This window comes from Alligator sinensis, unplaced genomic scaffold, assembly GCF_000455745.1.
Source record: "Alligator sinensis unplaced genomic scaffold, ASM45574v1 scaffold216_1, whole genome shotgun sequence".
In the NCBI taxonomy this organism is placed as follows: domain Eukaryota; kingdom Metazoa; phylum Chordata; order Crocodylia; family Alligatoridae; genus Alligator; species Alligator sinensis.
In genome coordinates this window covers 4376739-4403949 of record NW_005841868.1, presented here as the reverse complement: position 1 = coordinate 4403949, position 27211 = coordinate 4376739, and the positions used below count along the sequence as shown (strand labels likewise).

At 46.8% G+C, this 27211-nt stretch overlaps 2 protein-coding genes across 4 annotated transcripts in view; both read left to right on the top strand.

Annotated features, from left to right (window-relative positions):
• Nucleotides 1–6: 6 nt before the first annotated feature.
• On the top strand, nt 7–27176 carry LOC112548254 (leukemia inhibitory factor-like). The gene is made up of 4 exons (XM_025193450.1): nt 7–2824; nt 3332–3440; nt 22504–22652; nt 24267–27176. Exons 3-4 carry the CDS (start codon nt 22533–22535, stop codon nt 24750–24752), a joined length of 606 nt encoding a protein of 201 aa, XP_025049235.1. The 5' UTR covers nt 7–2824; nt 3332–3440; nt 22504–22532; the 3' UTR covers nt 24753–27176.
• Nucleotides 25459–27211, top strand: part of LIF (LIF, interleukin 6 family cytokine) — a 43105-nt gene continuing 41352 nt past the window's right edge. For all 3 annotated transcript variants that reach the window (XM_025193442.1, XM_025193431.1, XM_025193435.1), the window contains exon 1: nt 25459–25595. The gene's annotated coding sequence lies outside the window, so the exon portion shown is untranslated. The remainder of the gene's footprint in view (nt 25596–27211) is intronic.

Genomic DNA, 27211 nt, shown 5'->3' with positions numbered 1-27211 from the left:
TCCTGCTGGGCATTCCACCCTGGGGAGGGCCTGATTGCTCAGACATTTGGAATATGTCAGAATATGAATATTCAGGAATATGAAATCAGAAAATAAAGGGGGACAGGAAGTGAAAGCGCCATGGGAGAATCTCCTTGTTCTCAAGGGGGCTCAGCATGGGGCTGGTGTGACTGCCACTGCCCCCAGGTTCCTGCCTCTGCTCCAACTGCTTCATCACATGTGAGGTGCCTGCAGCCTGGCCCATGCTGAGTTTATTTGCCCAGAAAGTCACCCACATGTGCAAATAGCAGAGGTCCTTTGGTGTGCCGAGGGGAAATAGTGCTGCTGCTTCAGGGTTTTCTGAAGGGCCTTTTTGAAATGGTCATGCAGAGGGTGTTGGTGGCAAAGAAGCAGCTTGCTGGGGCAGGGTTGCAGTGCCACAGCCTTGGAGTACTGCCTCCGTTTCTTTCACTTGATACAGTCTACCCCACCAGGCTTCCACATGGCAAGTATGTGAGTCCCCGATACCATATCCATCCTTCCCATGGGGTGTGTTAGTTCACAGCCTAGAAGTACCCTCAGTGAACCAGAAGGTCCTGTGAAAGCATCCCCTGGTCCTGCTGCCTCTTAAGGGGGTTTCCAGGTATGGGTCTCTTGCCAGGCTTCATCACATTGCTGCTGATCTTGTGCAGGTGACATCTAACAGCTTCCTCTACTATGAATGCCTGTGCTGGTCTCTTGGTAACATCACTGGTTTGAAAGGGCAGTGTCCCTGTTCAAAAGGGCAGAATTCCCTCTTTGTTAAGAAAGCAAAGGAATTGCTACTGACCTACATTTCCCTTGTCCCTCTACTGGAGATATTTGTCAGGTCTTCCCATGGTACTTAAGCATCTCTCAACTTTCTTGGACCCTATCCTCACAAGTCTTCCCTTTCTACAAGTGGGGAAACGGAGGCGCAGCATAGTGAGAAGTCACACTGGAAATGCACATCTGCATAGGAATTTGAATTCAAATGCCTTGAGCTCTATCCACTAAGCTATCCTTCTAGCTCAACCATGTGTTCTGTCTAGTTGAGTACCCTCTCTCTGAAAATGGCCCTCCCAGACACCTTGAGAGGACAAATGTGAACAACCCCTGCATTAGGCTCTGGGCTCACGTGCCCCAAGGAAAGTCTTCCTAACTCCTATCATCAGAGGAAAGCTTTTATGGCAATTGCAATCTGTCATATGATCAAGCCAGGCCACCTCTACCTGCCCCACCCAGCCGCAGCCCCAGCTCCAGCTCCAGCTCCAGCTCCAGCTCCAGCTCCAGGCCCAAGGTCCTTTGGAAAGTGAGAGCACATCTTCCTTGGGGAGGATGGAGACTCTAAGACAGCCTGACTCCTGCCTGGACTGACCTATCTGCAGCAGTGAAGATGAAAGGGGCTGTGTAGCAGGGAGAGGGGTGAGCTTCTGCCTGCTGAGAGAAAGGTCCCAGATTCAGCCATGTCCAAGGGCTTGACTACATGGCGACACTGACCGGAGCCACTCCTCCCGTAGCTGTGTTGTACTGGACTGTACATCAGTTCATCCTGGAGGAATGAGTGAACTGCCAAACCAAACCAGTTATCTGCCAATGGAAAATCAGGACAAATCAGTCCAGAATACCATTGCATTTGTTCTAATTGTTTTTCCACATAGCCAAGGGTTTGTTGGGGGAGGAAGCTGGCTGGTGGAGCCTCAGTCACCCTTATTCCTGTGCAGACACCCAGGGCAAGGGCTGGGCACTGCTGCCATCCCACTTGGCACTGGAATAACATTCCCCTGGGGGGAATAATTGTGCACTGCTGTGTCAGGAAATTTTCTGCTGAGGAGGAGGCGACCACCTGTTAGGTCTCCAACTTGTCACTGCTTGCCCTCCCTTACTCCATAGTGCCTTGCTGCTCCTTAAGAAAGGCCAGACCAGAAGAGAGTCTGGTGCTTTTGATCTGATAGGCAGGGCTGTCGGGTAGCTGTGGTGGTTCAGTGGCATTGTTAGAGCTGGTGGCCTCACAGCCCTCGTGATATTGTCCACACGTGGTATATGCTATTTGCCCTGCCCTTTGGTACTGGAATGTGGGCACAGGCATGCGGATTCTTCCTTTGGGGAAGGGGGGGTTGAAAGCAGACCTGAAGCACTAGTCACTGTTTCTTGAGAGCTGGGACCCCTTTAGCTGTGACATGGTAGGAAAAGTCATAGTTGTAGAGCACCAAGCACAGTGGGTCCTGATTCATGCCTGGGACTCCTAGGTTTAGTCCCATTATTTACAGGGATTAATGATTGCACCCTACTAGATGAACTCATATGAAAAGAAGAGCCAGTAACACTTTCAAGGTGAGTATCTGCAGGCCTGCCAGGCCACATGCACCTAGGTAGCAAAGCACGGCCTCCTTGATCGTTTGGGGTCGGATGTGCAGTCCTTTGACTGGCCACAAGAGGGAGCTGTGCTCACTTGTACTCTGGTCTGTTGTATAACCAATCTGCCCATACCTGTTTCCCCTGCTACCCCTTCCCTTGTCCCTCCATTGAAGGTACTTGTCTGGCCTCCATCATCCCATTTCCTGAGCACTTTTCCTCACAGTCCTCCTGGGTGGGCAGGGCTATTTCCCTCATTTTGCACAAGGAAGGCACAGAGAAACTAAGCAACTTCCCTAAGTTCGCACAGGCCATCTGTAGCAGAACAGGAAATTTACATATTTCTCATGTTCCAGGCCAGTGCCCAAACCCACGGATGATCCTCCCTCTCTTCTGACAAAACCTCTCCTCCAAGACACCCATGAGCACGATATCCAAGAGGAAGCAAATAGAACTGCCTGGGTGTGGACAAGTAAGTGCATTGCTATGAGATCTCACCTTTCTTCCATGCTGTCTCCTCCCCCAGCCCCCCACACATACCCAGTTGTTCTGTCCTCCCTGTGAATGCTTGTTGAATTCAGTGTGGAAGTGTTGCAGTGGGGGGGAGGGGGGGAGGCATCTGTGTATTGGCCGGCTCTTGGCCTTAGGCTGTTGAATAATTGTGTCATCCATTGTTACACCTGATGCTGTGATTGATCAAAACAATCAACACAGGATGGCTATGGCTTTGCTAATGGTACCCACTCTTTGCCTTGTCCATTGAGACTGTAAACTCGTTGGGACAGGGACTGCTTTTTGCCACATGTATGGACAGCATCTAGCAGACCAGGCACTTGGTCCTGGCCTCAGCCACAAACTCCCCCTAATACACAGAGTAAAAAATTGCATTGATATTGCTAACTTGTGTCCACATCCTCATTTTTTTTCACTTCTCCACATGGGCTGTTCTTATGAAGTAAAATCTTCCTTGTTCTCATAGGAAGATCTATGCCTGGTTACTTTCCTCTGCAATGCATTGAGCTGATCTCCCTGGCTTGAAGTGGTAGAAGCATGGAGCACCTTCCTTCTGAAAACCAAGCTCTTTGAAGGTATCTCGCACTGGGGTCCTAACATCACTAGTTCACTTCTGAAAGAGCCTTTGCTCCTTTGCCTTTCTCTCCCGTACCCTATGCAGTCACACACAGGCCTAGGATTGGGGTACAGGGAAAACCAAGCCCACAGGCTTCTCTGCTCTGTAAAGGATACACCAACTGTCCCCCACTGATCTGTGTTCACTAAATGCTCCTCTGACTGGAGGGTGTTGGGAGCTCTCACAGCAGCTCTGAGCAGGGTAGGTAGCCTTGTGTTTGCTCCTTTCACTGTCAGGCTGGGGAAGGGCTTGTGGGATAAGGGGAGAGAATAACTAGGCTAAGGGAGTGGAGCAGGAGCTACGTGGGTCAGGTTCTATTTGCTGCTTTAAGACTTGAGGGACCTGGAACAAGCTGCCTGCTTTCAATACTTCCTCTACCCTCATGCATTAATGAATAACTTCTGCTTAAGTCATCAGCTAAAAATAAAGTGCCTGTAAGCTGGAGAAGGAAGTTTCTCAGGAACCAATGGCTGCTGGCACTTTGCAGGGGGCAGCTGCCTTGTGATCTGGGGCAGGTCCAGCTCTTAGCAACACAGATGTAAATCTAACCTCAACCATGCCCCTGGAGTGAGAGCAGAGTCTGTATTGCATACCCCTGCCAGCCCTGCCCCCATCACATCCTCTGTGCCAGTCAAGCCCAATGGTCCCTTTCCCCATATGTACTCACTCAGCTCCAGGCCCAGTGTTTTCCTGACACCTGCTCTCAGCTTCTGGTGGGATCTCCCTACCTCACCCCGAGCTTTCATCTAAGCTGAGAATCCAGACTGAGAATGGTGGAGCGGGGAATGTTGCTACTATGCCCTGCAAGAACTCGTCTCCTTGTTCCTCAGCTGGGGCTTATCCCCGGGCCAGTGTTGATGTCAGTTCCCAGGTCTAATACCTGTGGGAATGAGTTTGTTTCCTGTTGGCTACATGTTCAGCTCCTGGGTTTTGTCCAGCAGGCCATGGAGTTGGTAGCTTGGCCAGACTTCTGTTCTATGACACTCATTTTAAAGTTAAAGAACATGGATAAAATGCAACTGATTCTCCTTGGATAGAGACTGAGGAGATTCACAGACCTCAAGCCGGCCCTCTCCATGGAAGAGAAATTCTCCTTTAATTCCCATTCATTTCTTACACAGGCATGGAAGGTTATGGGAAATTGGTTTCAATAAGGACTTTGATAGAGCCTGCTTAGGATACCCCTTCTGATACTGACATCATTAACCCCTCCCCCCCTTCCTTATTGAATATACTGGACCCCTTCTGATGTAGTCCTCAAGCAAGCCATTGACCTGGAGAAGGATTTGTGTCAGTGAATTGAGAAACGGAATGAATTCAGGGAAGTCTTTGTCCTCTATTATACAGGAAGTCAGACTAGACAATCACATTTTTCCCTCCTGCCTTTGAAACTCTGATACTAAGAATAGAATTTGGGATTTCATAGATTTTTAGGGTCAGAAGGGACCTCAGTAGATCATCGAATCCAACCCCCTACCCTGGGAAGGAAAGAGCACTGGGGTCAGATGACCCCAGCTAGGTGCTTGTCCAGTCTCCCCTTAAAGACCCCCAAGGTAGGAGAGAGCACCACCTCCCTTGGAAACCTATTCCAGATTTTGGCAACTCTCACCGTAAGGAAATTTTTCCTAATGTCTAATTTAAATCTGCTCTCCACCAGTTTATGGCCATTGTTCCTAGTAACCCCAAGGGGTGCCCTGATAAACAGAGTATCCCCTTTTCCTTGCTGCCCCCACCCGATGAATTTGTAGATGGCCACAAGATCCCTCTCGGCCTTCTTTTGCAGAGGCTGAAGAGCTTCAGGTCCCTCAATCTCTCCTTCTAGGACCTTACCTGCAGGCCCCTAACCGTACAAATGGCCCTCCTCTGGACCTTCTCGAAGTTAGCCACATCCCTCTCGAAGTGCGGCACCCAGAACTGGACACAGTACTCCGGCTGCGGTTTTACCGATGCCGCATAGAGGGGAAGTATCACCTCCTTAGACCGGTTTGTGATGCACCTTCTAAAGCATGAAAGAGTGCGGATGGCTTTACTTACCATTTTGTTACATTGACAACTCATGTTCATTTTGGAGTCAACTATGACTCTGAGATCACTTTCTGCTGCTGTGATGTTTAGAAAGTCACCTCCCAGTCTGTAGGTGTGTTGGTGATTCTTGCTCCCTAGATGCATCACTTTGCACTTATCTGTGTTAAACTGCATCCTATGCTGTTCTGCCCACTGTCCAGTGGTGACAGGTAGGGGGTGTACGAGCATGCACGTGCACCCCTTGAGAGCGGACCCCCTGACTGCAGCAGGAGAAACCAGGAGAAACAGTCCCACTGCGGCCGATCCCGCTAACCCAGAAGTGCCAGAGACGTGCCGATGCCAGTTGTGGGTCAGCGGGATCAGCCATGGCCTCCCTCCTCCTGGCTGGTCAGCAGGATCAGCTGTGTGGGGACCTCCCCCCGTCGCTGACTGTCCACTGGGGTGGTAAGTGCTCCCCCACTCCCCAACTCAGGAGGCACCAGCCGCCCATGCCACTTTCCCAATCTGTCCAAATCCTCCTGAATCCGCTCCCTGCCCTCATCCAAGTCACTGATGAAGATGCCTTGGGTCAGAGCAGTCTGCAAAAGAATATAGTCATAAGCTATCGCTGGTGGAGAGAATGGCAGGAAGAGGTTGGATTTAAGAGAATTCCCACCACATCCCTGAAAGGAGAGTGCTGGCAGGATAATATTTAACCAAAATGACTTAATTGGGATTCTTGCAAGCACCCAGCCAACTCAAGTTCCTTCTGCTTAGTTTATTGCACTTTAAGGATCTTGAGTTCCTACAAAGTCTACAGCCTCCTTCCTTCCTTCCTGTCTTGCTCCCTTTTCCAGAGTCATGAGACAGTTGTGACGTGAGAGATTAAGAAACTACACACAGTCAGTGCAGTTACACGGGCTATTTTTAACTCAACTTGGCTTTGAAAATTCCTCTCCCCATCCATCTTTCAGTTTTATCTTGTTTCAGCTGATGTAACTGAGAGGTTCTGACCCTGATGAGCAGCCCACATTTCCCCCTCTTGGGTTTCCATGATCAAAATCTTTCTCTTTGCACCTGGTTCCCACCCGTGATTGCTTGCATTTTCTTTTAAGTGGTGACTAAGAGAGGAAAGCCATCTCTGTGAAGTACCTGGGGCATCCTCCAGTACAGTACATGTACCTACAGTACAGTACATGTACCTACAGTACATGTACCTGGGGCATCCTCCACACAACACAATATCCTGTGGGGCTTTCATCCTTCCTTTGGGTCTCTTCTTTTGCCATCTGGAGATTGTTGCACCCATGATCCATCTGACTAAGTAGGTTGTTGCCTTTGACATCTCAAGCCTCTCTGAACTGGTTAGTGTCCAAGGTGCCACCTTGCCCTACCTTTTAGGGTAGGAGAGATTTCTCCTGGAACCAACCCCATCCACGTCACCAATGTTTTTCTTGCATTCTTTTAAAAAAGTATAGCATGGCCAACATTGACTGCAAATACTAGAATTAAGGAGAGCACAATCCCTTCCCTAACAACATTTAACTCACTCATAGGGGATGCTCTAGTATTGTAGCTGGAACATGTCAGGATCCAACTCTGGACCTTCTCTCCTAATCCATGCCCTTAACTGTCTGAGTTGAAAGAGAAGCTCCAACACCCACATGCTGGTAGTAGGACATGTCTTTTTCTTAAAGGCCTTCCACAATTACAAGGGGGCATAATACCACATGGAAGAGAGCTAAAGAATATCCCAGCCTGATAGTAGGCATCTATCTGTCTCCTGAGACAACAGAATTATGCTGAGTGAGACATCAGCTTGCTGCATGTAATCCTCACTTGAAAGATAAAGCAAAGCTCAAGTGACCTCTCCGGAGTGCAGAAGCCTGGGCAGTGTGCATGGAGATGCTGAGCTGCCCACACACCAGTGTTTCACACTCAGCCTTGCTGGTTTAATCCAAAAGAAAGGGAGGTGCCAGTATGTTTGGAACCAGTTTAGTTGCACAAGTGACTGGAACAAAGGAGATCATTCATTTGTCCATCTGTCAGAGCTCCACTCCTAGACTGTATGCTGACCAAAGTTAAAGTCTGATGGAGACCACTGAAAACCCACCAAGGTGAATGGGGTAGTAGAGATGTGTAAAGACTGAAGAAAGACTACTTAGAGTGATAGCCAGCAACAATGGGGCCTAAAGACCCTTGGAGAATGTTTAGCAGAAATACAGGCAAATAGTGGGAATCAATTAAAGTGATTCAACGCTGAAAAGCTAGGAAGCATGGGCACAGTAATGAATTATCCATAGAGCTTGTGAAGTATTTGGAAGTATAATCAATAAACATAGATTAATAGATTGTAAGGCTGGAAGGGACCTCAGAAGATCATCGGGTCCAGCCCCCAAATCTCTGGGAATGTATCTACTGAGAACTCTCCTTATACCTGTGAACCATGAAAATGGGACTCCTGTTTGGGAATATTACTGTTTTACAGATCCGCTCATGTCTGAAATGAAAAATAAATGTACCACTTTTTTAATCCATTATGCACAGAAAATGGGCTATGGGCTGCATTTGAGGTGTGAGTATTTTTAGCTGGTGGTCCATGGATCATCAGTGACCAGCAGAGTGCCGTCTGGTGGTGAAGGAATTGCAGTTTTTGAGAGCTACACAATGGTGGTTTCAGAAGTTGGTAGAGGAGCTGGTTCTTAAGATCTTTCTCCTGAGTGACTCATAGGGTGGATAGGTTGGAAACATGTTGTAACAGCAATAGAGTTGTCATCCATACAAGGTTACATCACTGCTCCAGCTAGTCTAGGATACTTCCCATCTATAGCAAAGGAGAAATTGTCCATCCTGACTCCCACAAATTGTATGCCCCAAAACATGCAGGTTCTTACCTCTCTACAACATCCTAACTTCGTTGAGCTGTTTGTTCTAATATCCTGCAGCAGTGAGTCCCACTGGTTAACCATACATTTCAGGAAAAGAAGTATTTCTTCTTGAACAAGTGAATGAGTCACTTTTTCTCTCCCCCATTGTCATGGAGCTTTTATGTTTGTTTTGTCTCTTAATCTAAAATAGAAGCCACCTACACCAAAAGTGCAGATGGGGAAAAGCTAACAACACTTCTTTACCCACCTCTGCAGATCTCTGTTGTCTCAGAACCTCAGGTGTTTTATGACTATTGTATGACCCTTATTTTCTAAATGAGAAACCTGAGGCATAGGATGGTTATGTGATTTGCCACCATAGGAGACAGTGACTGAACTGGGATAGAAAACACATTACTCAAATCCCATTGCCTTGGTTCATACCGTATCTAAACAGGGACAGGCAACCAGTAAGGCAAATTAACAGAAGTGATGAAGTCGTCATCATGTGTCTTCCACGAATGTCTTATCTGTGGCTCTGAAGGTGGCTGACAAGGCCAATTTGGGATTGACGGGTTCTATTGCAACGTGGGTACATGCTTCTGTGCAGGGTGGGTGGCTCTGGATTCTTTGTTTGATCCATGACGCACTTTTTCTGCCTCTCCTGCTCTTCTATCTCCCGTTGTTGTCATAAGGTTTCAAATTACTTAGATCCTTGCAGCAGACTTTTCCTCCATTTGGGGCAATCCTGGGTGATAGTCTCCCACGAGTTGATGTCAATGTTGCACTTTTTCAAGTTGCCCTTGAGGATGTCCTTGAAGTGATTTCTCTGCCCTTCTTTTGAGCACACACCTTGACAGAGCTGGAAAAATAAAACTTGCTTTGGGAGACATCATGCAGATGTCTGGAGTCAGACATCTGCATGATGTGGCCAGCCCAGCAAAGGCAATGTCAAATGATTATCGCCTTGATAGATGCTCATGGTGTTTGCTTGCAAGAGGAGGCTAAAGTTGCTCCATATGTCTTCCCACTGGATTCAAAGGATCTTTCTCAGGCAGTGTTGATGGTATGTCTCCAGTGACTTGAGGTGTCTGTTATATGTTGCTGCATCTCATGTCCATATAGTAAAGGATGAATGATGACTGCTTGGTAAACCATGAGCTTTGTTTCGAATCTGATGTTGTGATCTTCGAACATCTGTTTCCTCAGGCATCCAAAGACCACATCTGCACATTTGAGGTGATGTTGGATATTTTTTGTCAACACCAGCCTTCTGTGAGTCTCTCCATAAATCTGAATTACTGGAGCTGGGGACTGCTCATTAACAGCTTGTTAATGAAGGACCTTAGTCTTCTGAATGTTAAGCATCAGTCCCATTTTCTTGTATGCCTCAGTGAAGATGTTGATGATTGCCTTAAGATCTACTTTCTAGTGAGCACACACTACAGCATCATCAATGTGTACTGGAGCTTGAAACTGATTTTGGGGTAGTCATGGTTTAGGCAAGGAGTCGGCCTAGATGAAACAGTTTACCATCCATTCAGTAGTTTAGCTCCACTCTGACTGGAAGCTTGTTGGTGGTCAGATGTAGCATCATAGTAAGGAATATCAAAAAGAGAGTTGGAGTGATGATGCAGCATTGCTTAACTCCAGTCTTAACCTCCAAGGGATCAGTGATAGATCCATTACTAAGGACCACTGCTCTCATAATGTCATGGAGCAGGCAGAGAATGGTGACAAATTTTGGTGGGCATCTGTACCTCAGAAGGATCCTCCACAGTGCTTCTCAGTTGACAAGAGTCAAAGGCTTTCATGAGATCAAAAAAGGCCATGTAGGAAGATGTATGTTGTTCTTGGCATCTTTCCTGCAGTTGGTGAGCAGTGAAGATCATGTTGATTGTGCCTTTTGATGCCCTAAACCCACACTGAGATTCCAGGAAGAGCTCTTCAGTAAGTGGAAGGAGATGGTTCAGGAGGGTTCTTGCAATGATCTTTCCTGTTGTGGACAGCAAGGCGATCTCTCTGTAATTTCCATAGTTGGACCTCTCTCCCTTCTTGAAGATTAGTATTATCGTGGCATCCCTGAGGCTATCTGAGATTTCCTCGTCATTCCAGATCCTTAAGATGAGAACATGGAGCTGTGCTGTGAGCTCCTCTCCCCACTCCTTGAAGATTTCAGCAAGGAATCCATCTGCTCCAGGTGCCTTTTCATTCTCCATATGCTTGATGGCTTTCTTCACCTTGAAGGGATTCCAAGATCATCTCTGACGGGGTGTTGCAGGATGGAATTGAGAACACTCTCATCAACAACAGAGTCTCAATTGAGAAGGTCTTCAAAATGCTCCTTCCATGGCTCCCCTTTCCTTACTCAAACCCCAATACCTTGGTTCATGTTATGTCTAAACAGGGACAGGCAGCAAGTAAAGGAAAATCAACTGAAGTGATGAAGTCAACACATAACTGAAGGCACACTGAGCCCCCATGTACAAACTCTTATTTGGGATTATGGTGTCCATAGATAATTTCTCCCCTGAGAAGAACTAAATTATGGCAATCTAAGATCGTTTCGGTCTAAATGAGTGCTTCCATGTCAGGAACTTAATATGCTTTAATTTATGTGTAATGATTGTAGACCTGTAGATGATTTGCCTTAACTAACCTGCCCTTACCCAGGAGCTAAGCCTTCTGCAAAGGTATTGCAAACTGATTTCATTATTTTGGGAACCAGTCTCATGATTATTGACCATTTAGGCTTGGCAACACTGGGAATCAAAGGAAAGGTTTGGGTTTTACATATTTGGAATGGAAAGTCGGTTGGAGCTGTGTCCTGCTTTCTCTAGCTCCCTCATTTTTTAGAAGGTCAGCATAAGCAGCTCTGGTTCTAACACTTTTATAATCACATCTCGGAGCTCCATGCCCCATGACACAGCGTAATCCCAAAACTTTATCATACAGTACCTGCAGGAAGTGGTCCTGGGAGGCCTGTGCAGTGGATATTTGGTCAAATACAGCTGCAAAAATGTCCTTTGCATCAATTAAAAACAGTTCTTATTGGATTTTGCCCAGATGAGCTAGAATGATTTGGAAAAGACCCCAGGTACTTTAAGCATAATGTATTTGAGAGAGAGAGAGAGAGAGAGAGTGGCAGGCAAACAGAGTATGGACACCCAATGTGGGCATTTATATGGATAAGAAGGAAATCTGAAGCTATCACAAATACTCACAGTCTTGGAAAGGAATTTAAACCTTGTGCTTCAGGTACAAGCAGGGATCAAGATGAGACCTGGAATAGGGACTGATTATCACACATCAGTTTGTAGCTCTTCTTGGGAAGCAGCTGGGGCTGCCACTGTCAGAGGCAGGGTACTAGACTAGGAGGGCCTGGGTTCTTCCCTAATTTGGCAACCCCTATATCCATGCCACACAGTCACAATCAGTGGCTATTCCATGTCAGGCAAATCAGCTTTCATATGCAATGCCAGGATATAAGTGTGACTGTGGGCAGGGTACACTGCGCTGGGTATTTCCCTTGAAGGCCTTTTTGAACACTTTTTCACTACTGCAACAGGGAATTCTGGTGTAGTGCACAGGACCCTAATCAGAGTTTCTGGAACCTGAGCTGCTCTTTGCATTGAAGCCCTGAGAGCTTACAAGCAATGGGCACATTATTACTTATTTAAACAGTCTTATGCAGCAGGAAAACAGAGCTTCAGAACAGCCTTTAGCTCCCTGCTTTCGCTTCAGTTGTCCTTCCTGTAGCAATTCGTTCTGCAGCTGGAGCAGTACGGGTTCTGTTCCTTGCTCTGCCCTGATCAAGTGACTTCTTGCACGTCCCTGTTTGTTAGGCTGTAAGTTCTTCAGGGCAGGGCCCATCTCTATGTGAATGGTGCTGTGAACTGGACAGTCCCAATCTCTCTTGGAAGCAGTAACTAAGAGGCAGAAATTGTAGAGTATCACTTTGACTTTGCCTTTTTATCTATCTATCTATCTATCTATCTATCTATCTAGATGCATATATATATCTAGATAGATAGGTAGATAGATATAAAAAGGCAAAGTGATCTATAGATAGATAGATAGATATATAGATAGATATATTTGTCCCCAACTGCTTACAGTTTTTGTCTTCCCCTTCTTCCCCTTTCTCTCTTCTGTTTTTCCCCACCTTCTTTTTATACCCCTCCACCCCCGCAGCAGTGGCTCAGATATTCTCATCTACCCAAAGGATATACAAGAACAAGGTCAGAGAGATTTCCCATTGATTCACTCATGTCAGGGATTTCACCGTGCAAGTGAAGTCACAAGGATGGCGAGGGGATACCCCTGAGATGAGACCTCCTGGACATCCCCAGCCTGCTAGCTGGAGGGTAAATCAGCAGCCATGGGAGCTAGGAAGGAAACACCTGCACTGGGGAAATTTTTTCAGCATTTCAGTGAGAAAATGACTAGGATTCAAACTAACAGCACCTTTGCTGGGCCAGCACGCTCTGTTTCCTACATTGCGAGCAGAGTTGTACATGTGAAAAGTCCATCTCTGAAAACACCCTCCCTTCACTGCACAAGCTGGCAGGAAGCAGTGCTGCCCAACATGGCGAGAAAGCAGAGGGCCACATTTGCCCCTACACAGCACCAGGAACTTCCTGTATCTAGCAGCCTCAGGGGCAGGCTTGGGCACCAGCACAGGCTGAAGGAGCCCTGCGAGATGTTCAATATTGCACCACTGTGGCTGCTATGAGGAAACAGCATAGTGAATGTGTTGTGGGGGAGGTAAGGACTCCCGTATCACACCCCCTCTGACCTCTTCTAGATGCCAGCCAACTGCTGGCCTTTGCAGTGGTGCTGCTGCTTCTTTTTTTGTACTATATGTAGTTTCATTTTCAAAGCTTCAGTTTCTGGAGTCATGTTATTACCTGGAAATATGTGTTTTCATTTTAGGAAAAAAAGGGAAGTTTTTAGCCTGTGTGGTTAGGGAGAAGAGCTTAAAGTGACTGTAAATGAAAGACTCAGTAACCAGCAAGCAAATGAAATGAAACAAAAGAAATGCAAAAGCCATTATGTAAAGAAGGCTTCTGAATTTGAAGGTGATTTTGGGATTTTTGGCACTTGACACTTGATTTTTCAACGCACCAAGTTCCCACAGTTCCTTCTGTCCCTTGAATACAGGAGAAACACAGAGCACAAGGAGGGGCTTGTACCACCTCTACTATTGCCTCAGGCCACTATGGTGAGGGAAAAGTGGGCCTCGGGAAATAGGAAACAGGGCTCAGAAAGAGGAATTCCCTTTCCTGAGATTAATCTAATCCAGAGTCAGGATTAAACCCCACTGCTGTGCTATAACTACATATCTGCTTCCCCTCTCCTGCCTGCAGAGATTTCTGTCTGTTTGCTCCTTTCTGTACCTTATTTTCAGCTAAGGTTCAACAACTCCAACAGGCCCTTGGATGTTTGCATGACTTTGGCCTGTCTAAGCTAACTGCTGTGAGGTTCTTGCTAGTACTCTTGCTATTGGTCTGAATGGGTTGACAGGAAGAGTAAAGTGAATTGGTTTTACTTTGTAAAGTGACTGTAAAACTAGCCCTTTTTTGCTCGTCAGGTCTTCTGCCCATATATGTTTTCATTAGTATTACTTCTAGAAGTGCTTAAAATGTAGTAGGCATTCTTCCTCTTACTGCTTCCAAGAGAGATTGGGACTGTCCAGTGCATGGCACCATTCACATAGAGATGGGCCCTGCCCTGAAGAACTTACAGCCTAACAAACAGGGACATGCAAGAAGTCACTTGATCAGGGCAGAGCAAGGAACAGAACCCGTACTGCTCCAGCCGCAGAACAAATTGCCACAGGAAGGACAACTGAAGCGAAAGCAGGGAGCTAAAGGCTGTTTTGAAGCTCTGTTTTCTTGCTGCATAAGAACGTTTAAATAAGTAATAATGTGCCCATTGCTTGTAAGCTCTCAGAGCTTTAATGCAAAGAGCAGCTCAGGTTCCAGAAACTCCAATTAGGGTCCTGTGCCCTGCACCAGAATTCCCCGTTGCAGTAGTGAAAAAGTGTTTAGAAACATGCAGTTTACAAAAGCCATGAAAACAGGCAGATAGCCAGGGTTCAAACATAACAGTTAGGGTCAGACATTACATATAAACTGGTTACGTGATGAGAAACTGGTTTAAGCCTGTAACAGAACAGATGTTCAGTGCATATAAACTAGTTTGAAAATGGCTGAAACCGGTTTGAGATAAACCTGGTTGAATGTAGTATAGACTTAACTGATCTGGCTGAAACCGGTTTATGCAATGTCTGTCCTAGACGCCTTCATGGTTTAAGTTAAATCAGAATCCTCCAGCGTCCCAGCTGATTTGCAGTTCTGGGCATGACTCTGCTCTCTGCTCCAGCCCAGCAAGGCTGGCCCTTTCCCCTGCAGAGACTGCAGATACAGCAGGGTCTGCCTGGCTTCCTCAGCAGGGATTCCCCCTCCCCTCTGCTTTACACATACCACATGCTGGCTAGGGTCCATGCTGTGGGAGATGGGACAAAGGCAGACAGGACAGTGTCAGGTTAGGGCTCTTTGATGTTAATCAACAGGTAGCTGGTAATGTCCCGCCTTAGAAAAAGTTGTTTAAGAAGAGCTTAAACTAATGAGAGATCCTTTTGTTTTGCCAATGGGGTGATGCATGTTCCCTGTGTAACTTCCTGCTGTGTAAGTAAATGCTGTGTAAATCCCTGCTGGCTCCCTCACTGACCGGGGGGGTGGCGCTCACTAATCAAAGCATCCTGCTGGGGCCTGGCCACACCCCCCTCCGCTCAGCATTGTGGAAGGGAAAGGAGGGCTCCTCTAGTTCTATCCTCCCCACTCCCACCTTCTAGCCTGAGCCACTGTAGGCATGTGCCTGCATTTTTTCAGTCCAGAGGGGATGTCTGTATGGTTACAAACTGATTCAGCCTAGGCAGGTTAGACTAACTTGTAAAGATTGAATCAATTCAGGCTCAGGCTTTTTGAATGTCTGTCCCTAGCCAACATGGTCAAGTTGCTATGCCCATAGGATCATGGCTGATCTAATCTTTAGGGCACCTATAGTTGGCTTGTGAGGAGAGACTTGGGGCCCTGCTGGGAAGATGAAACCTGGAAGAGGTGTGGGTGGGAATTTGGACTTGATGGGTTTTGCTCTGCTTTTTCTGATCATGGGAATGGGAGCCTATTCTGGCTTGTTCACAGTTGTTAGCTATGTTCTTCCTGCAGAAGCATTGTGGTCAGAGAGAGCAAGCTGGAATGAACCCTGCTTGATTCCCACATCTCTTGCAGAGACTACAGGGATAGTAGGTCTGGGCCTCAGTGGGTTTCAAAACACTGTGACTCAATGAACATGAACTCTTAACATGCTATTTTTAGGGTTAAATATTAACAGCGGAACCACATGAAATCACACCATAGCATTTTCACACTTTAACCAGGTGTGAAGCTGCATTGTTCAGCTAATATGTCTGTGATGGTAAGGTGCGTGTCTTCCCAGATTCCACAAAATTTAAACAAAGAATGTTGTACATGTGCTACAAACACATGCAGCAAGAGCTCAGGGAAGTGTGTAGCAACCCACTGTAGAACAAATGAAGCTTGGGTCCAGAGATGTAAACGTTGTACATTACTATCAGTCTGTGTAAAAGGGTGTAGTGGATACATTGAGAGGAAAAAAGGGAGGCACAGCAGGAAACACGATTGTGATGAAGCAAAGGTAAAATTATATGGTGGGAGGGACAGAGGCTTTTATCCAGATGCCAGCAAATCAGTTAGTGAATGAATGTTCTTCTGCCCAAGACACTTGACTAGGCTCCAGGAGGAAAGGTGTTGCCTCAGTGGAGTTGGATGATAGTCATCACGGTACGTGTATGCAGGAAGCTCCCCCTTGGGATCTTAAAGCACTCTAAGGAGGTGGCAACTATTGGTCCCAGCGTACGGATGGAGTAATCCACCCAGACTGATTTGAATGGTTTTTTCCAAGAGTAAGATATCCAGCCAGATGTTGCCTGAATTGCAGACTAAGCCAGGGCTTTCCAGGCTTATAGCTCTGCATTTTAGTTACTGTCTCATATAGATGCTCCTCAGCACTCTTGGAGCCTCAAAGGCCTATCATTCTTGCAAGGCAACTTCTCAGTAAAGGATACTGACAACAAACCCCTGTCTTGCAGGACAGCTGGCATCCAACAGAGCTCTATGCTGCTGCAGTTCCACTGAAATCAATGGAGTAATGCAGAGGCCGACCAGGGCTCCCACCATGTATGGTTTCAAGGCATCAGACTGTAATCGATTACTCAATGCCACAAGCCAGCTCTCAGCAGAGTTTTTTGTGTGTCACTTTCTGGTGGCTCCTGGAGGGGCAACTTCCAGTTTAGATCAGCAGTTCTCAACCTTGTTAGACTCAAGTAACACCTTGTTAGACTCCAAGCATCCCTCATTAGACTCAAGGTCCCCCTCAGAACATCATGGTTGTGGGGGCAGGGTGTGGATGTGTAAGGTTTGGGGGGTGTGGGGACCCCCCCCACACACACACACTTCCCCCATGGCAGCCCCTGGGGGAGGAGAGGGCTCAGGGAGCTCCTGCCCAGCGCAAGCACTGGTGCCTGGTGGGGCGCAGCTCCGGCCAGCACTGGGTGCGGAGGGATGAGAGGTGCAGCCTGCCTGGCCCCTCTATCCTGAGGGCTCCACGTGCACCTGCAGCTGTCATCCTCGCACAGGGCAGCCCCGCTGGACCCCATGGGGAAGCAGGGGGGACTCCCTCCACTCCTGGTCTGTGGAGCTGTGCGGCAGCGCTGGGAAGGAAGCAACTCCAGTGCAGGGCTTTCCCCAGTGCATAGCCCCCACCATAGAGGCGGCAGCAGCAGGTAACCAGGAACCGCGGGGCTGGGCCGGCTCCTGCTGTGTTTTGTGTCCTGGGAACCATGCGGCATGGCATGGCACAGAGACAGCTGGCCCAGCCGGGCACCCCACGGGAGCTGTGGTTCCCAGCTGCAGCACCAGGACACAGAACGCAGCAGGAGCCAGCCTCACCCCACAGTTCCTGGTTGGCTTCTGCTGTCGCCAGGTCCCAGTCCCACCTGCTACCACTTCCTCTCCCCTCTCACTGTGGCTGCCGCCGCTGCCCTTCCTCTGATGCTTCCCTTCCTTCCCCACCCACCGCCACCACTATCCCATGCCCTGCTCCGCCCGCTGCTCCCCACCTGCAGCTCCAACATGACACAGTTTCGGCTGCAGGGCCGGACCGCATGCTGCAGCAGGAGCACCATGCAGCTGCCTGCTGGGTCAGGTTGGGTCCTGCTGTGCCGCGATACTCCCCCACCCACCCCCTGCCCATTCTGACCTGAGTTCCCCTCTTGTATGGAGCGAGGCAGGAACAGCCCCAGGGCCCAGGCCCGGACCCTCTGCTAGGGCAGAAGCTTCCAGCAGGGGGGCTGGGGAGGGAGGCTGGGCCAGTGGGCCTTGCTGCTGCTGGGTCCTGCCACCGTCTCTTCCTGGGTCCTGCTGCTGCTGGCTCCTGTCATCTTTGACAGGCAGTCACAGGCAGATAAATATTAATTTTTTAAATTTTTTAGGTGCCCCACAGGCTGGATAGAATGGCCAGGCGGGTCGGATGCGGCCTGTGGGTCATATTTTGCCCACCCCTGTTTTAAAGTAAAGAAACCAATGAAACAGTGCTGATGACAAGGGCAGACTGGCTCCTTCCTCCTTTTTTTATTTACAGCTCAGCCAGGACATTAGGGGGAGGCTGCTTACCTCAGAGATCTAATGGGGATCAAAACTGACTTCGAGGAACTTATTCGAAGAATTTGGTATAAGCAGCATCATTTCCTCTGGGTAGCTGCAAAACACAGTATTCATTGGTGCTAGTCACTCAGTAAGCGTCTCTTTATTTTTCCGTTGCATGGGGTAGTTGTTGGCTAATCAGTGTACTGAAAAAAAGCAAGTTTCCCCATTTTTGGTCATTAGCAGAGGAAGCAGCGGTGCTTTCCACAGCGTGCTCTACAGCACACACACTACTCTGAGCATGCTGTGGCGCTTAGAGACCTTTGGCACTCTACTAGGTAGGTTCAGATGTTTTCTTTCCATGCTTGCTTCTGGCTGTTGCGTTGCTGTTGTGGCCTCTTTTAAAAAGTCCCTCTTGTGAGTCGTTGCTCTTCTCTTTTGACAGTGGCTTGTTTATGATCAGAAGGAAAGGGGGGGCTGTCAGCTCCATGGGCTGTGTGGGGTTCAGTTGGAGCGTGCGTGTAGAAAGATACAGGCCGTTAGGAGACTGACTCACCCGATAGAAAAACAGAACTGTTTCATCAAACTGAAATTGTAAGGTGAGTTGAACGCTCTAGAACTTCTGCTAACCTGGGTCAGTGGAAACTGACAATGTCTTTCTGGGAAAATGTTCCTTCTACTGGAAACAAGTAAAAAGCAGAGTGAGAAACCGTTATGAAAATAGGTACTTGTTCCTTCACAGACAGCAACAGTTTGTGACAGGTTAAATGAGCACTTTCCTTTGGGTTTAAACTCTGTGGTTGCTAGATCCCCACTTGGGGAAGTGGTATAAAGCAAAAAGCAATTTTGAGGCTTTGATGGGGGACTGCATTTAGGGTTAAGTGGGTTTGGGGATTGAGAAATGGTAGTCTTTGCCTTTTAGCTGGCAGTTTAAGAGTCTGTGCCACTGCTAGCAGCTGAGGGATGCTCCTTTGTGTTTGTGAGATGAGCTCACTAAAGCTTCTAGCGAGAGAGAACAGCAATTACTAGCCAGTAGGCACTAGCTGTTGATGGTCACAGCAAAGTAACCTCAGACAGGAAGTAATGGAAGCCCTAGAGCTGATTCTTCCATCTTGGGGCTGGTTGGGATAGAGTAGGTGATGCTGAGCCCCAGGATGCACCTGTTCTAGGAAGAGCTGAAGGATCCAAGTCCAGGGCAGTCAAGCTGGAGCCTTTCACTGGCATTGAAGCCAAAGGAGTGTTTTGGTTTAGAGACATGCACTCCATATTTTTAAATGGGGCCAGGCTACTTGTAGAAAAGGTCTTGATTGATTTAAGGGGCACATGGGCTCCCTTGCGTACCAAAGGAACATCACCCAGAAGCTGCTTCTCCTTAAATATTGGAAGAAGCTAATGCTGAGATAAAATTCGCATGAGATACTTGTGCATTGCTACTTCCTGCTGTTGAGGCACCTGTTTCACAAGTGTGTGAAGTCAAAACAGGTGATCACCTGGGAATATAAACACTACTATATATATATTAGTGGCGTTTCATTTTAATCATGGAAAACTATGGATTTTGGGTTACTTTTTTAATTTGAAAATTAGGGATTTTTTTTTTAAAATCAGAGAAAACCAGGATCCTTGGTGATCACACATCTAAAAGCCATATCAGCGCTAACACTCTGGTTACATCTTTCAGGTGCTTTCACTGAAGCCACCCTTTAGGTGGCAGACAACTTGGAAGCTAATGAAACAAATGTGGACCACACCAGTTTTCTCCACAGTGTAAAATCTTCTAAGGTGTTTAAGTGTTTTAAGAACCTCAGTCCTATTGAGAGGTTTTACCCTGCATCACAGAAGGATACTGGAGAGTCAAAATCCTGTGAACAGATGTTGGTCCCACAATACCAGGCCTGAGAATTGTTCTTACAAATTAGCTTAGCCTCATTCACAGTGACTGTGGTACATTAGTTGCATTAATGACAGTAATGATTGCAGACCTGCACTGGGAGTATACAAGCCCATCATGTTATTGTGGCTACTGAGACATACCCATGGCATTTGGAGATAAGCAGCTCTTTGGCAACAGGAAAGAGCAAGTCAATTCTGTCCTTGCTAATTTTTGTGCAATCCAACCCCCGCTCGTTTAGACTAGGTCAAATAGGTAGATGGGAGGCGAGTTTGGTGCAGGATGCTTTGGCAGATTATTAATCTAGAGACAGATACAAAAATCTAATGCAGTACCAGATGAATAAAGATTCATTTTGAGAAAAGGTCACCACCAGCTCGATGACTTGTGCTAACTTACTATATAGTTCATTTAATCATATGCCCAGAAGTGAGGGCTGCATTCAGACCTAGTGTAGGTGGGGACATTTCCACTCATATCAGCGAGTTGTACATCCTTGTATTAAGTTTTGTTTCTTCCCACCTGGATGCCATGTGAGTTGCATCGTGAAGAATAATCGTGCTCACAAGGTGCTGAGCTCTGGCAATGGCCAGGTGTGTCCCGGCTTTTTGAACTGCTTGGAAATGGGATTTCTATCCCATCAAAATGTTGGAGCTAGGGACAGAGCGTTCCCAGGATTAGGCAAAATAGCAGACTCTTTTCTTTTTTGGTGGGACTGATATTGAGAAATATTTGATTCTGCATAGAAGCAAATGTTTCTACAGCCCAGTGGCCTGCCTGCTGGGTGGGTATTCTTCCCAAATCCCCAGCTATCCAGTGTGTTAGCTGCCTGGCTGCCTTGGAAGCCAGTTACCTATGGAGCAGCCCAGTGCTGGAGACCAGCTCCTTTAAAAGCCAGACAGTTCATTAGGCAGGGAGCACAGGAGCCAGACAGGCCAGAAGCACTGCTTGCTGACCTGATTTCTGCTATATGTTTCAACACAAGCAAAATGTTCATGCAGAACATTTTGACAATAATGAACCAGCATTTTCCAAATGGCAGCTGTTTTATTGGAGAAACTTTGCCCTGCTTTATGGGTGCTACCAGATGCAATAATTTCCCAGAGATTGTGTTTAGTTCAAGAACCAGTTGGCTGCAGCTTGTCATTAAAGCCAACAGAGGGAATCTTGGTAGGCATGAGAGAAACCAGCATCTGAGGAAGTGATTTCTGGTGGGTGTCTTATAGTCCATCTACTGAGCTAATGCAATGTCTATAGTTTTAGTATGTCAACTAGAGAACTGACTCTGGGAAACCCAGCAGATTTTTGACAAGAGACACCTGGATTGTTGGTGCCAAGACTTGTATCCACCAGAAGTTTGTGCTCACTGCAAAAATTACTGGGCAGAGTTCTGGGACTTGGGCCACCGGAGCCAGAGAAGAGGACCAAAATGGTCTCTACAGACCTTCAAATCCAGGAACTGTGCAAGAACTTATTAGGTATCCTGGAAAGGTACATGCAGGTGGGATCAGAGCCTTTCACCTGCCTCTCCACTTGTAACGTCAAAGTCTTTATGTTGGGGTGGTGGTAATTGTCCCAGGGCAGAAACCAGTCTACATTGCTTAGCTTCATCTCCATCATTTACAGCTTCAGTAGGCCTTCCTGCGGGGTTGGATGGACACTGGGAGCTGCTTTACTCCAGCCTCTGGCACATTCCACATAGGAACCCGAACTTCCACCTTCCAGGAAACCAACCCTTGTCTCAGCAGGTCACCTGAGCATGAAGCCCCAGGGAAGAGCAGCAGATTAAATGATTCAGGGGAAAGGAAAATGAGTCCTCCTTGTGATCTAAGAGATAGAAAAAACCCATAGGGACTTTAACTGGCTTCTTAAGAAGCCGGCATGTAACTATTCAATAGACTAGAGCACACCCCCGCCAGCTAGCCCTAAATAGCAGTTGGAAAGGTAGTTTCCACCTCCCTGGACACACTAGAACCTGCTTGCTTGGGACTAGTCAGCTTCCCTCCAGGCATCCTCTCCAGTTGTTGTGGGCCCCCAGTTGCTTGTGGGCAAGTATTGTTGTGAAATTTGCTTGCAAACATGCAGGAGAACATCTGAATCCAAAGTGAAGCTGATTTTTTATTAGTGCTTTAATCCCTCTGTATCCTAGATTCACCACTGCATTTGAACTGACATCTACCTCTGCCAAGGTCTCAGAGCTGTAGCTAAAATCTTCTAGATAATCCAGAAACATGTCATTGCATTATGCATGTCATGTTTCTGTGCAGCTAGTGGGCTTGCTCGGCCATTTCCAACTTTAGAATAGACACTTTGTGTTTTGATCTCAGAGGGTGGTGTTTACCCAGTAGCCGATGAGAGATCTTTAAAGGAAAAACAGGTATGTGGTACTTTTTCTTCCTTCCATTGAAAGGATCCAGTTTCCAGTTAGAAACTGTCACTGTTAGATCCAGGGTGTTCAAGGTGGGCTAGAGAATCTCAATGTCTTCCTACTATGTGCAACAATTGATGTGATTCTTTCCCACTCTTCTCCAGCTGTAGCTCAGAATCTCTTCATCTTATGCATGGAGCCAGTGAACTCCAGCTGTGCCTCTTGCCAAAGGTGCCCCAAAGACCCACTAAGCAAAATCAGAGATCAGACAAGACTGATGGAGAGGAAGGCCCGCGATCTTTCCAACTGCTATGTAAGTGGTGCAGAATGTAGTGCTATCATTTGCCTTCCAGGGGACATGGCTGGTTGGGGGAAGTCTCACAGGTGACACTCCCAGTCTCTACAGAGGACAGGGCTCTCTGCCAGCCCTAGGAGTTATCTTCAAGGACAACTTTAAAAATCAGGAGAGGGAAGCTATGTTGGCTTCTTGTTTCTGACTGGTACAGACTGATATATACAGACAGGTCGGGACCAATGGACCTAAAAAGATCTCCCTACCTATAGGAGGCTTTGGGACTGGGAGGTGTCCTGTGGGATTACTCTTTGTCATAGTTTGGTGGAACAATTAAACCCCCTTACATATTTGCTGAACCCTGTGTATAGCATATAGGGGCCTCTTCCAAACTTTCTCCTTCCTCAAAAGTGGAAAGATGCCTCTTGGCTTTGGAGGTCCATGCTTCATTTGCTGTGTCAAGCAACATGGTGACTGTTGCAGAGACATATAGTGATTTTGAGATCGTCCTATCCAGCTTTTATCCTTCCCTTAGCAGGGGGGACAAGAAATTACACAAAGCCTTATACCATGCAATGGAATAGAGTCAGTATGACTGTCTGAAACTGTAGCTTGGTGTGCCGGAAGTCTTCAGGATGTGCGTGTGTGGTCGGGTGGGTTAAACTCTATGACCTAGTCACTTTCCCTCAAGCCAAAAGATTCCTTCAAACCCCATCAATGCTTCCCAGAGCTCTGGGCAGAATGTGTGTGTGGAAAGGAATTTGCAGATCAATGAATCATAGATCACTGGAATGTTCAGACATGTCAGGTGCCTCCAGCAGCCAAGCTCCTGTCTTCCACCTGGATGTAGTTATCAAACACTTATTGGCCCATATCTGTTCCTTTCAATGGCACTGTTGATTCCATTTCTACAGACAACCCCACACAGGATGGCTTAGTGATTTAAGCATTGCCTCTGACACACTCGCATTCTTCAGAGCACCACTGACTTGTGTCCCAGCAGGAGCAGCATAGCCTTCTAGCCTTCTCTGTCATAGTAGGACAGCTGGGATGCAAGGAATTTCATGTGGGAGTCTTCATACAAAGTTATTGAAACCACAAGTCTGCATGGTCTGTATGAACACAGAGCTGGGATTCTAGTTCTGTCCTCAGCCAAAATGATACTCTTCTCCTGCTGCTGTGCAGCGTGCCGGCTGCTACTCTCCACCCAAGAAGCAGCTGCATCTCCACTATATTGAAACCACATGTAGTCTGTAAAACACTTGCATCCCTCCAGCACAAAAGCCGCAATAGAGAAGCACGGTCCTGTGACCAAAGCACTAACCTCAGAACCACCAGGGATTGAATCCTTGCCTAGGTTACCAGCCTGCAGAGTAAGAGTTGCTTTATCTGTTTGTGCATCTTAATTTCAACATCCATAAAATGGAACCAATAATGCTGGCTTACCTTGGTGGGTGGTTATGAAAATTAATTCATTAATGTTAGCCAAGAGCGTTGAGATTCTAAGTGAGAAGATGCTATCTTTTCCAAAGATAGTATGTTGCTATTAATTTATAATGATTTATTGGCCATGTGACCTGCTCTGTCTCCTTTACACTGGTTTTCTCTGCATGCATTTTTTGTTTTCCTATCCAGGTGACTCACCAAGGATTGCACAGAACTCATATTGACACTCTCTGTCATGAGCCAGTGCCTGGGTTTCCAAAGGGGAAGATAGTAACTCAACCAGAAATGGACATGCTCCAACAGCTATACAGGACTATGGTGTACATGAACCAGTCACTTCAGATTATCAGGGAGCATCAACAGGATCTGAATGAACCAGATGCTGTACTGCTTCAAGAACTCCGACATGCCCACCTGGCCGTGAGAGGGCTCCTGTCCAATATTGTCTGTGCTTTCTGTGTCCAGGGGGCCTCCCCCAGTCCTGTCACCATCCCAGAGAGGCCTACAGTGACTAAAGCTTTCCAGCAGAAGATAGAAGGATGCAAAGTGCTCTGGAACTATGCTAGGTTTATGGAGAGGCTGGCTAAGAGTCTTAGGGAAAACAGAAAGCAGGTACGGAGAACCAAAATGGGAAGGCGGCAAGGCAAAAAGAAAAAAGCACCCCCAGGTTGCTGACTGAGCCAAGCTGGTGACACAGACTGCTGTTGCCTAGGCCCAGTGACAGGAATGTCCAACTTCTTTAATCCTGAGAAGCACCAGGACCAAGCTAAGCCCAGGTACAACAGGTCTGTCTGTCATCTCCTTCTCTGGGGAGCCATGTCACATCCTACTTCCCCAGACATGTGAGCTAAGGCAAACAGCCCCAAGGAGCTGGATTTTCGAAAGTACTCAGCACCCAGAAGGAACCATGCTCCTCAGTGCGGGGGTGAAACTCAGTCTTGTTCACCATGACTGCTGTGAGAGTCTCCAGAAGTCCTCCCTGGGTATAAAGAAGATGCTTTATTGTTCTTTGGGATCTGCTAACCTTCTGGCCTACCAATACCTTTCTGCAGGACTTCGGCCCAGTTAGACTTTAGGCCCAGTTCAATTTTTTCTGTGATGGGCATAGTGAATGTCTTGGAGTTATATTTTTCATGCTGGTGCCAATGAGAAGAGGAGTGGGTTTAGTATCTGCTTAGTTATTCCCAGCAGGTCAGTGCCTGTCCAGCCTCCCAGCCTGAAAAGCCATTATTTCTGTGGCCAGTCAGAGCAACCTGTTATCCAAAGATGCTCACGTGGTCGAGGCAAGTCATTTATTTCTGATACTGTTGAACAGCTACTGCATTTCATTATTACAAACAACAGGAACATCCTGAATCATGTCTGGTGGCAATAATCATCTGACAAATCAGGGACTCTTTCCATTGTTTATCCAAACATAAGCCACAGTGATAGCTGGACCTTGTATTAGCAGTTACAGCTGTACAAAGCAAGTACAGGTTGCTGTTGAGAATGATAATACTTTGCCCCTAAGTTTGTGTAAGTATAAATAATGATGCAAGATGCAGGGCAGGGGGAACCAGACCTCCAGTCACATGCTTCTGTGGAGATAATTCTGTTGGGATCAGCAGCAGCTCAATTTATTGGAAAAAAATACTATTAATTTCTAATGACTGAATCAGGTATCAAATGCAAATTGTCATTTCCTCATTGGTTTATAAGACATGACCTTTTTTCTGGTTCTTGACTATCTCGACTAGAAAGTTCATTTAACACATGCATGCATGCACACACATGCATACACGCACACACACACACACACACACCTATCACAAGGGAAAGAATATCAAGCAGTCTGGAGGAAAACAGTCATAATGTGGGGAACTAAACACACCCAAACTTTATGACTTTTGAATTTCAAGATTTGTTGCTGCCTATATTTTTTTATATTGACCTCAAACGATGTTCAGTGTCTTTTGCATTGTGTAGATATATCATACAGGTTAGGAAGAGAGCAGTTTTGTGGTGTGAGGTCTTTTCTGCACTCCTGAATTAATTCCACTTGAAATGGAACTCACACATTGACTGAAACTTTTTTTGCACTGAATCACTATATCATTAAAAACAGGTCAGGTCCAGGGAAAGAGGCTCTGGTGGAAGTGCTGTTGACATAAGCCAAAATGCCTTTCTCCTTTCCAAAAATTCTGTGCAGTTTTGCAGAGATAATTCATTACTACAATGCTTGGGATGTTTGCTGTAGAACAGACTAGATTCAGAAAGAGCCTGTGGAGTCAATGTTGAAGACCTGTTTGGGTGTTTCAACCCAAGTTCAATTCAGTGGGCCCAGAGAGATGATTCTGTACTTAGTACAGTAGTTCAATACTTAGTACAATGTGGTGTAACAAAATGCAACAGAAACAAAATGACAACAGCTTTCACTTACTTTGGGTTGGCATCAGCACAGTCACAAGTTACTGGCCAATAGAGAATCTGGTCTGAGGTACAGAAACCTAAATTGTACATGAGGTGAAGAGGTTATGTAAAATCACCCACAGCACAAGGCCAAGGGTTGGGCAAGTAGTCTTGCAGTCTTGACCCTGTGTCAAAACTTTGGCTTCCTTGGAGTAACTCCTGTTTTGCTCCAATATAGGGCAACTGGATTCAAGGAGGCGCATTCATATTGCTCACTTGCACAGCACAGATCAGAGCATGAGGTTATTTAGGGCTGGCAGCAGTGACTGTCCAAACTGAACTTGTTTTTATAACCGGCCTGATTTTCCAGTGATTCAAAGGTCCAGTGACCCAGCCTGACTAAGTCACTGTGTCCCAGGGGGTGAGTGTCTCTTTAGTTAGAATCCAGCAACAACCAGCACATGATCTTAGCAGATAGTTACTCTCTGCCTTCCCTTTGTTGTTCTTTCCTGCAAGGTTTTTATAGTTCACAAGCAAAGGACCAGATCTTCTACTTCTGCTTGCTCTAATTCCATAGATTTTGATAGTCACAGAGTGCATCTACATGTGCAATTAATTTGAAGCAATAAATTCTGGAGCAGTTTGAGTCAGAGTAAACTACTCCCAGGCATAGCATCTACATGTGCACCTGGGACAGCAGCAATTTGAACCAGGATAGAGCAGGGAGCACAGGGGCAGCCCCA